Genomic DNA, 13,176 nt, shown 5'->3' with positions numbered 1-13,176 from the left:
TTGTAATGGGATCTTTTATTAAAAGATTAGCGCTATCTCCTGCAGTTGGTGGAAAAAAATCTGTTATCGCTGAGTTATTTGCAGTTGTGGGGAGGGGGCGGGCGGTGGGGGGAGCCGAGGGGCGGGAGCGGGGAGGAGGGGTGTGGGGAGGGCCGGGCGGAGGGCGCGGGCGGCTGCGGCGCACCGGCCCCTGACCCGGCACTGTCCGGGCATTCCTGTCTGCATACTTCGCAGTCTGTTGTGCTTTGGTGGCTCAGAAAAGCGAAAGAATCGAAATTAAAAAGGCAGCTTTTGAATAAACAATACCATTTTCCGTTAAGTAATCGTTTTGTATAAAAGGAAATATCGCCTACTCAGTTTCATTCAGCGGTGCCAAAAATGTTATAAATGAGAGACCGCCAACTTTTCTAAGGGGAGAATAATGCCAGACTGTGCTTAATAAACTAGTGCCCTAGAAGTTCATTATCGATGTTGCAATCTTTTCTGATTCTGAAAGAAGACCGCCTACGTCGCCCCCATTCCCGTCTCGTCCTCCCGGGCTCCCAGTGGAAAGGCTGTCACTTGGGCTCAGCCCTAGGTATTAAACTTTTATTTGGTTCCTTTTTTTTCTCTCTCTTTTTTTTTCTCCTTTTTCCCCTGGGTTTGGGGTCGGTCGGTCGGGGTTTGGGGTTTTTTGGGGCCGAGTCCCGCCGAGCGAAATGCGGTGCCCGCCAGCCGCCTCCCGTCCGTCGGGACGTGCGGGGAGCGGATTTTATCCTCCGCGGCGGCTCCGCGCGGGGCCGCAGCGCCCCGCGGCCGCGGAGCCCACCGCGGGCGGGCCGCCGCACCTCCGCGCACTCTCCGGTGCCGCCGCGGGGGACAAGGGGCGCCCCCCAGGCGGGATGCGACCCCCGCGGGTCTCCGGCCCCCGCGGCGCGGGCGCGGGGTGCGTGCGGGAGCGGTGGGCCCCGTGCGTCCCCGCTTGCGCGGGCGCGGCCGGCTCCGCGAGCGCGGCGCCCCGTGGCTCCGCCGCGCGGGGCTTGCGTGGGGCTGCGCGGGTGCGCGCCCCTGCGTGCGTGCACCTAGAGCAGATCATTGGAGAGGGTTTCCAGAAGGTGGAAAATGTCACCTGATTCACACTGAACTTTTTAAATCTCCCCACCCCCGAGCAGACACACACACACATTAGGAGACCGCCCACCGCAGACAGCTAAGACCCCCGTATAGATTTAAAGAGAGACTGCATTCAGAGCCTGACGTTCATTCAATAGAGCGATCATAAGCAGGCTGGCTAGTGCTCGCTCCCTCTCCCTACTCCCCCTCACGCTGTTTCTGTGTCTCTCTCACTCCCTGCTATACTGAGGATGTTAAATCAGAGAATCCACCCGGGCATGCTCTTACTCCTGATGTTTCTGTGGCACTTCATGGAAGATCACACAGTGCAGGGTAAGCCCAGATTGTTTATTCGCAGATACGTTTCTTTATTATTACTGCTGTTTTCTGTCTTTCGGGCACGTTTTAGTTTGCTGCGGTGTTGAACGCCTCTCTCCAAGGTCCAACAGGAAAGAAGTTAACTGTGGGCATGGGATTGCTTTGTACCGAGGTGCAGAGGTGTCATTTAGGTTCCTTTTTGATCGGTTCTTCGCACTGCTCTGCATATGCACAGAGGACAGATGAGGATGTTTCTTGGTATTTATTGTTATTATGCAGCATGAATGAAGAGCAGCATCGCGAGGAAACTTTCCCAGTCTCGGCTCCCGAATGAGTGCTCAAAGTTTGTTGGTAATTTAGCTCAGATTTTTATCTCGCCTGCCTGACGGAAGGAGAGGTAGTGATGGGGAGCCCCACGATTACAGCTGACATTTTTAGAAACCAATAAGTGGTCATTTTCCGGAGATTGCTTTAAGATTGGGATTTCCTCCTCCCCCTCTTTTTGTGTGTGTGTGTGAATAAATATTAGTGTTGTAAATTCTCTTGCACTGAAGAGTACGCTTAAATAAGGTTGGTGGTTGGGGTTTTTTTCTTACCATGCGAACAAAACAAACGGGAACCTGATATTGACAAGACTTAAGAGCCCTCTTTCGACACAAGGGAATATTGATTTTTAGTTTTGGGGCTTTTTTCCCCTATCTTGACCGTGATCCAACCTGGATGTTTTACCATTGCTAGTTTTATAATTATTTTCCTTTTTTTTTTCTTTTCTCCCCTACTACCGATCCAGAGCACAAATTAATCTAATGAAGGCAACTGTAAGACGCAAAACTTTTTTTTTTTAAGAGTGTTGTGTGTTCAATGATTTTTACGGGGGGGGGGGGAACTTCCCCCGCGCCCAGCGACACCTCGGCTGGCCGATCCTGACCCCTCGCTGCGGTACATTCCCGTCGGAGTAAGGAGGCAGGATCGAGCCCTGGCTGGATTAGCACCAGAATCAATTGGTATTGAGTTGCTGGAGAAGTCACATTGGTTATTCACGAGAGACTCATCCCAACCAAAACTCTCCAGCTAAAAAAGGGGGAGTTGCTTGGACCAATGTTCTTGGCTTGACTCCACAAAAAACAGGGATACTAGTAAAAAATGAAAAAAAAAAAAGGGGGGGGGGAACCAAACCGCTCTATCCGCTGTAAGGACAGTGTACTTTCCTCTGAAATGCTTGCAGGAGAGAGGGCACCTATAACTTTTCCACCTTGATCGATTTTTAAAACTCTGTAGGCACCTCCTACTTTGTGTACCCTTGTATTTTATGTACTTTGGTCATTTTTTTCGGAGCTCTGCTGACTTATTTTAGTGAAGGAAAGACATTTGTTAATAGAAACAGCAAAATGTAGAGATTTCGAAAGAGTTCGCTAACAGCAAATGTTCCCAATTCGTGCAGATTGCAAAATGGGCTGGGACAGAAACTCTGCGCCGCTAAAACAATGCTGCTGTGCAGCCGCGGTGAGGAGGAGAAGGCAGGGGGAGGAGGAAGGAATTTGCAAGCGCGATTTTCTTTTTATTCCCTTTTAAATGCACATCCTTTTCAAGCCTCTGTCACGTGCCGGCAGTGCTCCTTCTGCTCTACATATGGAATAAATACCTCCGAAAACTGCCTCGTCTGTTTTGATCGGGTCTTTTCTTTCTTTCTGTTTGGGGTTATATTTTTTTTTTCGGTTGGGGGGGGGGGGGTGTTGGGTTTTTTTGGGGGGGTGGCTTTGGGGGTTTTTGCGGGTTTTGGTTCTTTTGGGTTTTCGTGGGGTTTTTTTGTTTTGTTTTTTTTTGTTTGTTTGTTTGTTCAAACCGCGCTCCCAAACGGGACGGAGTAGCTGCGGGTTATGAAACGGGACAAATAAAAGTAAACACAGTCTAGTAAAAGTCCCTGCAAGGCGCACGTGTTGTGTCTGGGTCGCTGGTGGCTGCCACTGACCCGGCTGGGTGTCCCCCCCCCCCCGCAGCTGGGAACTGCTGGCTCCGGCAGGCGCGGAACGGCCGCTGCCAGGTCCTCTACAAAACCGACCTCAGCAAGGAGGAGTGCTGCAAGACCGGCCGCCTGACAACTTCGTGGACGGAAGAGGACGTCAACGACAACACGCTTTTTAAGTGGATGATTTTCAATGGGGGAGCCCCAAACTGCATCCCGTGCAAAGGTGAGGGGGGTGCTGGCGAGCTGCTCCTCGCCGAGGAGCGGTTCAGGCGGGGACTGGGCTGGCGGAGGAGGAGCGGGAAAGGAGCTGGAGGAGAGAGCAGCGCTGTCCTCTCTCTTCCTTCCTCGGTGGGGCTTTGAGGGGCGTCTCGTACCAGCACCGGGATCAGTGAGGGGACCCCCATTTCTACTCGGCCGCCGCGCACATCGCGGGGAGGAGCGGAGCAATCTCCTCTTCCCGCAGCCCTCACTGGCGGGGGGAGTTTCCCCCGAGTGGTGTCTCCTGGAGGAGGGGAAAGGTGTTTTCTCTCTAAGCTCTGAGGTCACCGTGTCGTTTTTTCCTTTAAGCAGTTTTGACATCAGGTCTGTTCTGCAGGCTCGGTACTAAAGTGGTGCCTCTTTCCTTCCATCAGAAACGTGTGAGAATGTGGACTGTGGACCCGGGAAGAAATGTAAAATGAACAAGAAGAACAAACCTCGGTGTGTTTGTGCTCCGGATTGCTCTAATATCACTTGGAAGGGCCCCGTGTGTGGCTTAGATGGGAAAACCTACAGGAACGAGTGTGCCCTTCTCAAAGCCAGATGTAAAGAACAGCCTGAACTTGAAGTCCAGTATCAGGGCAAATGCAAAAGTAGGTTTGCAAATCTAACCCGATCCCCCTCAAATGCCAAAGGGTGTGTGTCTGAGTGTAGGGAGGAGGAAGAACTGTTGGACGTACTTCCCCACAGGGACCAGAGTGATGTTCGAGATACTGTGAGACAGTAACTAACCACACTCAGCAGACAAGGACGTAGCTGTATTGAGAGTTCCCCACAGTCTAGCAGCACTTGTGTCCCACCAGCTACCCTGAGATGGGAAGGATTCCCTCCGCGGCCCTTAAATGAAGAGAGCTGCTGAAGGCTTTGATCTGATCATTTGTTTCATTGTGTCACCCATTCACTCCTCAATGGGGCTCTGAGATCTCCTATTAATCACTGTGTGTTTCTGTCTTTATTTCAGAGACCTGTAGGGATGTTTTATGCCCAGGCAGCTCCACATGTGTGGTTGACCAAACTAATAACGCCTACTGCGTGACATGTAATCGAATTTGCCCAGAGCCTACCTCCCCTGAACAGTATCTCTGCGGGAATGATGGCATAACTTACGCCAGCGCCTGTCACCTGAGGAAAGCTACCTGCCTACTGGGCAGATCCATTGGATTAGCCTACGAAGGAAAATGCATCAGTAGGTATCTCGGTTGGAGGGGTAAGGGCGGGGGTAGCTGCCTCAATCAGCTGTTTCAGAGTACCATGTGTGCAATTTCGTGGATGTAGTTAGTGCTAAGGAGGAGGAGAGACTTTCAGCAGCCTGGGTTAGTGCTTCTCTCCAGGAAAAGGAGAGCCAGGGTGGGCTTTGCCCCAGAAAAGATTGCAAAAGGGATGAGTAGAGGCCCTGATCCTGCTTCTCTTGCTATTGTTGTGGGTGCTGACATCAGTACCCAAGGCAGAAGTACTGGCCATTAAATGGACGATGACACAGTTACAGTGTAACAAGGTCTCGATATTCAATGGATCTGGATTCCTGGAAACAATTGTTTTCAAGTGGTCTTGGCAAAGCTTGCGTTAAGTTAATTGGAAACATCTGATCATTTCTTCCTCTTTAGAAATATTGCAGAGTTTGGAGACAGTTGGTGGGTAAAGATACGAAAATAATCTCTGTGCATCCTGACATTTTGTATTGTGATTTCCAGAAAGGACTGATAGTGAAGCGTGTCAGGAGGAAGAACCTTCGGGGCAGCCTCCACACCCCAAAACTGCTGGGGGTATTCTGGGGAGCCTCAGGGTACTTTTAGCTGGCACAGGTTGAGGTGAATTCCCTTTCCAATCTTGCAGACAGCCACTCTTGTGTGGGTTAGTTTTAAAATAATTGATTTAGAAATGCTGAATGTGTTGGCAAATTCTGCAGTTACCACTAATTTGGGGAGCTGAATTTCCACTGACATTAAATGGAGCAGGAAGGTCATGTACAACAGGCAAATGTAATTCTGTATTTCCAGGGCCAAGCTCTGCTGGCACAGCTGTCTCTCCTCCCCCATATATAGACAGGCAACAGTGTCCAGGGAACTACTTGCTTGAGCAAAATCAGCAAGTATCATCACATCCACTGCATCTGAGCTTTGTCTATTCACAGTTCACAGGGGAAAGGGAGTTTGGGGTTGTTTGTTGTTGTTTTTCTTTTTTCTTTGTCTTTTCACTTACCTCTAGTATCCTGTGTATATTTTTAGAAGCCAAATCCTGTGAAGACATTCAGTGCAGTGCTGGGAAGAAATGCTTGTGGGATTTTAAGGTTGGCAGAGGTCGGTGCGCCCTCTGCGATGAGCTATGCCCTGAAAGCAAGTCAGACGAGGCAGTTTGTGCCAGTGATAACACAACTTACCCAAGCGAGTGTGCCATGAAAGAGGCAGCCTGCTCCATGGGCGTGCTTCTAGAAGTAAAGCACTCTGGATCTTGCAACTGTAAGTGAGATTTTTAACTCTGCAGACGCTCAAAGCTTCTGAAGGCAATCCCTAGGTAATGAAGACTTACTCCTTTAAACATAAGAAAGCTTGATTTAGAGATTCAAGATATGGTACAGGTGCCATATAAGTATGTATCTATCACGCACACACTTTGGTTATCAATAAAATGCAATAGATCTCCAACAGCCAGTTGGCGTTCAAGTTGGGGTTTTGGGGATATTCTGAGGACAAGCCATTTTGTGAGAAAGGTGTTGTCCTAGAAGTGTAATTTTAGTGTTTTTTTTCCTGCTTTGTCTGCTCTCGTGTGCTTCGCTGATTGCTTTATTAACACCCGGATAAACTCTAACTTGGTCCAAAAGAACAAGCTTAATGGTAGCACATGGGCACCTGGTTTAGCACAGCTGCCTCTGCTAACTCTGAATGAAGGACACAAAGCAGTTAAACCTAGAACACAAGAGCGCTTTTTATTTGATTTCAGGAATCTGCCAATAAAACCTGAGCCATTGATTCTTCAGAACTTTCTGCAGTTATGACTTCATAGATTATGTATAAAAAACCTTATTGCATAACAGCAGATGCCAAAGAGCATCTCACTACAAGTCGCATAAAATGCAACGCTGTATTATGGCTGTTCAGAGGGCTTTGAAAACATGCACTGAGCTGCTTCTGCGCTGTTGTTGTCCTTATTTAAACAACAGCTCCCCTGTATTCCCCCATCTAGCCATTAATGAAGACCCAGAGGATGAAGAGGAAGATGAAGACCAGGACTACAGCTTTCCTATATCTTCCATTCTGGAGTGGTAAAACCTCCATCACTATTGGAACAGCCATTGGGCACGAAATCAATGTCCATACTGTAAATAAGTGTATGCTTATTTATTTTGGGGAGAAAAAAAGTATACATATAGTTGAGTCTCGTAGACATTTATTTATACTGTGTCATGTTTTATAATTTATACATAAAATGTCTGGTTGACTGTACACCTTGTTTTTTGAAGAAATTTATTCGTTACGGGAAGAGCAGTGTTATTTATTGTGAGGTCTCTTGCTTGTAAAGTAAAGCTTTTCTTTTTTCTTGTAAACTATAAAAGTCCATTCCTTAGAGCTTACCCACATGATCTCATCTCTTTGTTTCACTGATGTTAACTCTTTTCCACTTTAACAAACTTGCATGTCAGTTTCTGTTATGTTTATTTATTGGATTTTCTTCTTGCCGGTTCTGTACATTAAAGATCCCTCGGATTTTTGTTTACAAGGAATCTTAACTGACCAAAAGGCGTTGTAACTGACTTAAGTATACTTCCAGGGTGCAGTGAGACGATCTTTAAGGAAACTTCTTCTACTTCACTTTTCCTAACTTCTGATCACATCATGTACTGAAGTGATCTCAATGTGCTGAGCATATATACTACACTATACTATACAAAATCTGGACCCAAAGAAATCGGATTATGAAGGTTGTTAATAGGTACAGGGCTAACTGTAATAAGAGTAAAGGTTTTATTTTTATTGTTTTATTTTTTTGTAACATGCATAAGTGTTTTATCCAGTGTTTCCTTTAAGATGGTCTTGCAGTACCACTTTCAAAGTTTTCCCAATCAGTGTGTCACTAGAAGTTATATCAAAGCTTTATCAGTTCAAGTTTCTTGCTTTTCATAATACTTTTTTTCTGATGCAATTTTATATTTTCAAACATGGCGAGTTAAATATAAATTCATTTAAATATATAGTTTTGTACTTTTCTACCATGTAAATGTGCAGTGTATATAAAAGTTATAATGTGTATTTGTAAATAAATGATGAGTGAAAAAATAAAAAATGGAATTTTCCTTAGAAGCAGTCCTCAGTTTTTGGTCCTAAAGGGTTCTGGCTGTCTGGTACAGAGCCCTAACTGGTAGTTAGGGGAAAGCAGGCTTGTGCGTGGCATAGCAGCAAAACACACTGGTTAAGGCCAAAGCTTTCAGCTGATGTTGACTCAAGAAGAACTTTTTATCAGACAGGAGCAATGCCTCCAGTTCATTAGTATTAATTAATTTTAAATCCAAGTACAGTGATGGAGGAGAAAAGAGTCAGCATTTTTGTTTCCTTCTCCATCCTCTAAATAAAAACTCTGTCATTTCTTGGACATCTTTAACTTCCTTTAACTTTCTAGGAGGTTTTAAATATGCATTTGAATTTTTGCTAAGCTTCAGATCCATGTTACAGGGCTTGCAGTTGTATCACCATTTTAGATGACCAACAGAAAAAGCAAAATATGGCCTACTTGCCCAAGTTCAAGATGTGTAACGATTAGCACGAAAGACACAAAAACCTCTACCAACAAACCATCAAAGAGCACATTTTCACTTGGAAACTATTTTCTCCCCAAAGGAAGGTTAATTCAGAAGTTCTTTTTGGTGAACCAATATTCAGATTGGGCCCATTTTTAAGAGTGGATACTAATATAGTGAACTGAGGAAAGATAACAGCCATAAGCACAGCAAGGACAAGCACTGCAATCCTGTTTTATGCCACCCAGGTTATACTCTTCTCCCAAATAAATATACTAATATACTAATAAATATACCCAAATATACTCTTCTCCCACTTGTCAAAATGTCTCTGTCATACTGCATAAAACTTAAAAGTGTTCTTATGCACCTTATTCAATAGTGTTTTAAGTACTTTGCTGAACTGAGGTCTGAGAGCAGAAGTTGATCTACCCATTTTGTTTAAATACAAATCATATTTGAAGGCTGTTCCTGCTATAGTCTTCTGCATATTTTTTACTATAGAGTAAACTCTAATTTGTTATGGATTGTTTAGCATTATCCAAAGCAAATATAATTTATTCAGCTATGAATACCTAAAAACTACAGGCGTGCATTTATAATATTGTATTCAAATAATAGCAAAAAACAATCTGCCCTCCTGTTACTGCATTTAGATGTCTCTTTGGAAGGAGGTACATGATGAGAAGAGCAAGGGGAGCAGGATTTTGGTCTCCTGAGGGAACAGAACCCAGAATAAAAGAGAAAAGGGACCAGGAGAACAGAGGGATGGAAAAAGAACCTATCAGAAAATCTCTCAAGGAACTAATAAACACATGACAATGACATAGAGACAAAATGTTTAATAGATGTGGGGAGTACCAGAGGAGATTTTTCTCAAATTCAGATAGGTGCCAGCTACTTCATTTCCAACAAAATGACAACATTAAAATGCTGTTTTTAATTGTAAATAGATTTACATGTCTTACAGAGAGACTGTAGCAGAGCAGGATTTATGGGTTCTAATTTTATGTCCTGCTGCTGATCACAAAATAACTTTGAGAAAGTCACTGACAGCCAAATTCAGAAAAGCAATAAAAATGCCAGGAAGCTGTATTTACGCATGTACATGTATGTGAAATGGCCACAAAAACCTACATCAGGTTTTTGCTGATAAAATTATCTAAAAGTTCTGCTACTGCATTTCCCATTGCTACTGCTATTTCTACACTGCTGAAAATCTTGAAACCTACTTTGTAGCAAAGCCTGCCTGTGATGTACAGGTGAGGCATCTCCTGAGAGGCTTCATAAGGTGAGCATCTTCTGAGCTTGCCTAACATACACAAACCTCATCATGAAGCACAACAGACCCAGAGACTTTCTCCCAGAAACATGTCCAGAGGTTGTGGCAGAATGACTGTCAACATTTTACATAACACCATACTTGTAGATAAGGCACTTGCTCATGAAGTGGGAGATGCAGGTTCACTGCCGGTCTCTTCCAGAGGACATCTTTCCAACATCTCCCAAAAGCGCATCCACCACCAACTCAAGGTGAAGCGCAGGCTGGAGAACTGTCTATCGTGCCTACTGGAGCCATACTTCTGTATTGGAAAGGAAGCAAGATTCATTGAGAGAGGATAATTTGCAACCCTAATAGGTGCATCTTTTGAAGAGGAAGTCCTGAGTTCTTGCCCCAGGGGCTGCCTACACATTTTGCATTTGTAATTGAGTAACATACATAAATAGTTCTTGAAGCAGGGGCCAGAATCCAGGTTGCCGCCCCTCCTCCTTTCCCCAGTAGGTAAGTGCCTCCATCCTTGAGCTATGAAATCATGTTTAACTCTCTGCTTAAATCAAGATTACAAATCTCACATCTTTTTCTACACTGAGTCATAGTTACAACAGGAGAGGTTTTACTTTTTTCATCCTCTCTTCTAGGCTTGTATGGTGGAATTTCCTGGGAAGCGGAAATGTGAACTTAATTCCCTCAGTCTAAGGAAGGGGCTGAATCAATTTTTTCTACCTCTTGTCCTTTTTTGTGTGTGCTTTTGTTTTGGTTTGGGTTTGGTTTGCTTCCCTCTTAAAGCACAGCTTATCCTGGATGTTGTTTAAATGAAGAAACAGAGACCTCTGGATGTCTAAGTACAAGAAATGGTTTCCAGATCTGAAACCACCTTGCATAAGCTCCTAAAACCAAAAGATAAATGTTCAGAAATATCTTTCTCTTCAATGTTTTTGATCATCTGGCATACATACTGCCCTTGCTGTAAATCACATCTCTGAAACTCCTAGTTTACCATGGAGTATGCTCTGGTACTGAATCCCAGGCCTGTGACCTCCATTCACAAATGCAATCACAGTAAGAAAGAGTGGAGCACGTATGTTTCAAAACAGAAACCTGTATTCTAGCACTTAAGTAAAATCAGCTTAATTCCAAAAGACCCAGCTTGAGGCATGTGAACAATAAGAATATTGTCTCTAAAGCCATTTCCCAAATGCATTCATCTGTGCCATACACAGAAGCAAATATACACAATTTTGATCACACTCAAATGCATTCCTGATAGCTGTGTTCATATCACAGACTTAAGAACAGTATAATGGACCTCTTTTGCACCTTTTACCTCTTTGTTTGCTTTCTGCCTGCTAATACACCTCAACTAAAACTACATTCCAAACCTCTAAGAAAATTTCAAACATCTGCCATTTCTTTTTTTTTTTTTTATGACATAAAAATGTTTCCTTCTTTCCCTCCAAATGGGAATCAGGTGAAATTAAATTTCAGTATGCAGTGCTGTTCTCTAGGCAGTGACATTTTACTATACAATGAATCACCAGCACAGAAACATCTGTATCTTATCCCTTTGAAGAACTAGGATTCCCTGCTTTCTGGTGAAGCATAACGTTTGTACATAGACCAAGGGGTTCACAAGGTATCAGATTTTAAATTCATAACTCTCTGAAGAAAAGGCAATTACATTTTTTGTTTGATATTTCTGTAATTCCAAGGCCTGCCTGACCCATTATGGCAGCAAGAATTTTGCCAGTAGTATATGAAAAATAGTATGCACAATTTAACTCTTTGAATTTGTTTTTTCTGATAGACATAAATACATAATGGACCTTAGTGGCTGGATTTTGCTGACACTCATTTGGGATCATCTGTGTAATTCACATTAATTCGTTACCCCTAAAGAATATGGCCAATGAGACTACCACACAGTGGAGAATTATGACATGAAAACAAGGTGTGAGCCACAATGTTCAGCTCAGAGACCGATATGGAGTTAAAACCACATGTATGGCTCATATTCCTGTTATTTACAGGTACATTCTTTTGATCTTTTAATCTTTAAATGGAATTGTTCAACCTCACCATGGGATTGAAGAGCACTAATGTGTCAGAAAAACTGAGAAGGACCTCTGGACTTTGATAACAGCTAATCGGATGTAACAGATGCTACAGGATATTGAGTTTACCAAGGTAGTCCAGTGTAGATCTGAATGTGTAAAGGCCCCTAAATTTCCACCAGTGCCACTCAGCAATAGCATCTGAACTTCCCAGGGCTCCACTGAGGTCTACAGATACTCAGAACTCCTCAAAATGAAACCACAGCACTCACACTCAAGAACTAAATTTTAGTCACGTGGTTTTAAAGATCTTTGAAATATTTAAAAGGGAACGTTGGAACTATTTTTCATATCATGTTAGAGGTTCACAGCAAAAGCAGCATTTTTTAAAAAAATCATTCTCACCCTGTATAGCATGGTTGTGTGTAAAAATAAAGTTTTACATAGGAACAGTTTTAATATATTTCCCAAGATCCCATAGCAATTTGGAATGCTCTTATTCAGCTTACAGTGTTCCTATCGGTCTTCTGCTGAAGTTCATGTTATGTAGTCTTCTTAAGTTTCAATCTCTTCATATTTCAAGAGGCAACTGGAGCTACAAGGATGATGTTGGTAGGTGGCCCATTGTTAGAAACACTTAGAAGATACTAAAATGTGCTACCATTTGATTTCTGACTCAGAAGCATTGCTAAAAGTTGTCACAGGGCAAGATATGTACATTAGCCATATAGGTAGTTATGCAAGTCCTTGGACAATGTAGACAAAGGTTGCGCTGATGACAAGCAAGCCCAGCGGATGTCCACCAGCACACTCAGGGGCTGGAGCACCAGCCCTGTGAGGGGAGCTTGAGGGACGGAGGAGACAGAGCCAGGGCCTTCCCAGCAGTGCATGTTAGCCAGACAAGAGACAACAGGCAAAAGTTGAAACAAGAGAAGTTCACGTTGGGTATAAGGGAAATCTTTTTCTCCATTAGGACAATCCAGCAGATGATCTCCTGACATCCCTTCCAAGCTGAATTATCCTATGAGCCTACGAAGAGGTATGTCTGCCCATAATCAAAAATGAAAATCAAAATCATAATCTTAACCCAAAATCAGAAAGGAATATCCAGTTAAAGAGAAGCAATTCCCCCAAGAAACACCAAAGGAACAACTGCATCACCACAGCTGTTAGAAGCAATTGTCAGCAGAAATATAGAATGCTTCTCCTTTAATATATCTTTCCCTTCCTTTATCCTTAAGTGATCCTAAAATTTCCCATAAATGCTATTTTCCCATTGATTTTACCGAAACTTTTTGCTGTTCAAAGAATGCAGTAGCGATTCACTAGAATATTCATTCTGTACCGAGCAGAATGTGTAGTGGAGAAAATGCAAGCAAACACACAGAAGCTTCTGTCTGTATTTTTAAGCAAAAATAAATAAGATGGAAGAGTGAAGCACTTAATATGCAGTCTAAAGCTATTGTATTGTTCGGATTTG

At 43.7% G+C, this 13,176-nt stretch overlaps 1 protein-coding gene across 2 annotated transcripts; it reads left to right on the top strand.

The window, feature by feature from the left end:
• The first annotated feature begins 1,234 nt into the window (after window positions 1-1,234).
• Window positions 1,235-7,925, top strand: FST (follistatin). Of its 2 annotated transcripts, none has more exons than XM_075078933.1 (6): window positions 1,235-1,425; window positions 3,408-3,599; window positions 4,009-4,227; window positions 4,596-4,820; window positions 5,860-6,090; window positions 6,815-7,925. In XM_075078933.1, the coding sequence occupies exons 1-6, from the start codon at window positions 1,344-1,346 to the stop codon at window positions 6,895-6,897; spliced, it is 1,032 nt and encodes a 343-aa protein (XP_074935034.1). In that variant the 5' UTR covers window positions 1,235-1,343; the 3' UTR covers window positions 6,898-7,925. The 2 variants fall into 2 exon arrangements, with proteins under 2 accessions (XP_074935034.1, XP_074935035.1); XM_075078934.1 differs by having other exon boundaries at window positions 6,572-7,925.
• The last annotated feature ends 5,251 nt before the right edge of the window (window positions 7,926-13,176 follow it).

This window comes from Phalacrocorax aristotelis, chromosome Z (assembly GCF_949628215.1).
Source record: "Phalacrocorax aristotelis chromosome Z, bGulAri2.1, whole genome shotgun sequence".
Lineage (NCBI taxonomy): Eukaryota > Metazoa > Chordata > Aves > Suliformes > Phalacrocoracidae > Phalacrocorax > Phalacrocorax aristotelis.
This window is presented reverse-complemented; position numbering and strand designations above follow the sequence as displayed.

Coding starts and splice junctions, on each gene's coding strand:
- FST (XM_075078933.1), top strand. CDS start 1,344: ATGTTAAATCAGAGAATCCACCCGGGCATGCTCTTACTCCTGATGTTT. Junction 3,600..4,008: donor AAACTGCATCCCGTGCAAAG/GTGAGGGGGGTG, acceptor TCCTTCCATCAG/AAACGTGTGAGAATGTGGAC. Junction 4,821..5,859: donor CTACGAAGGAAAATGCATCA/GTAGGTATCTCG, acceptor GTATATTTTTAG/AAGCCAAATCCTGTGAAGAC.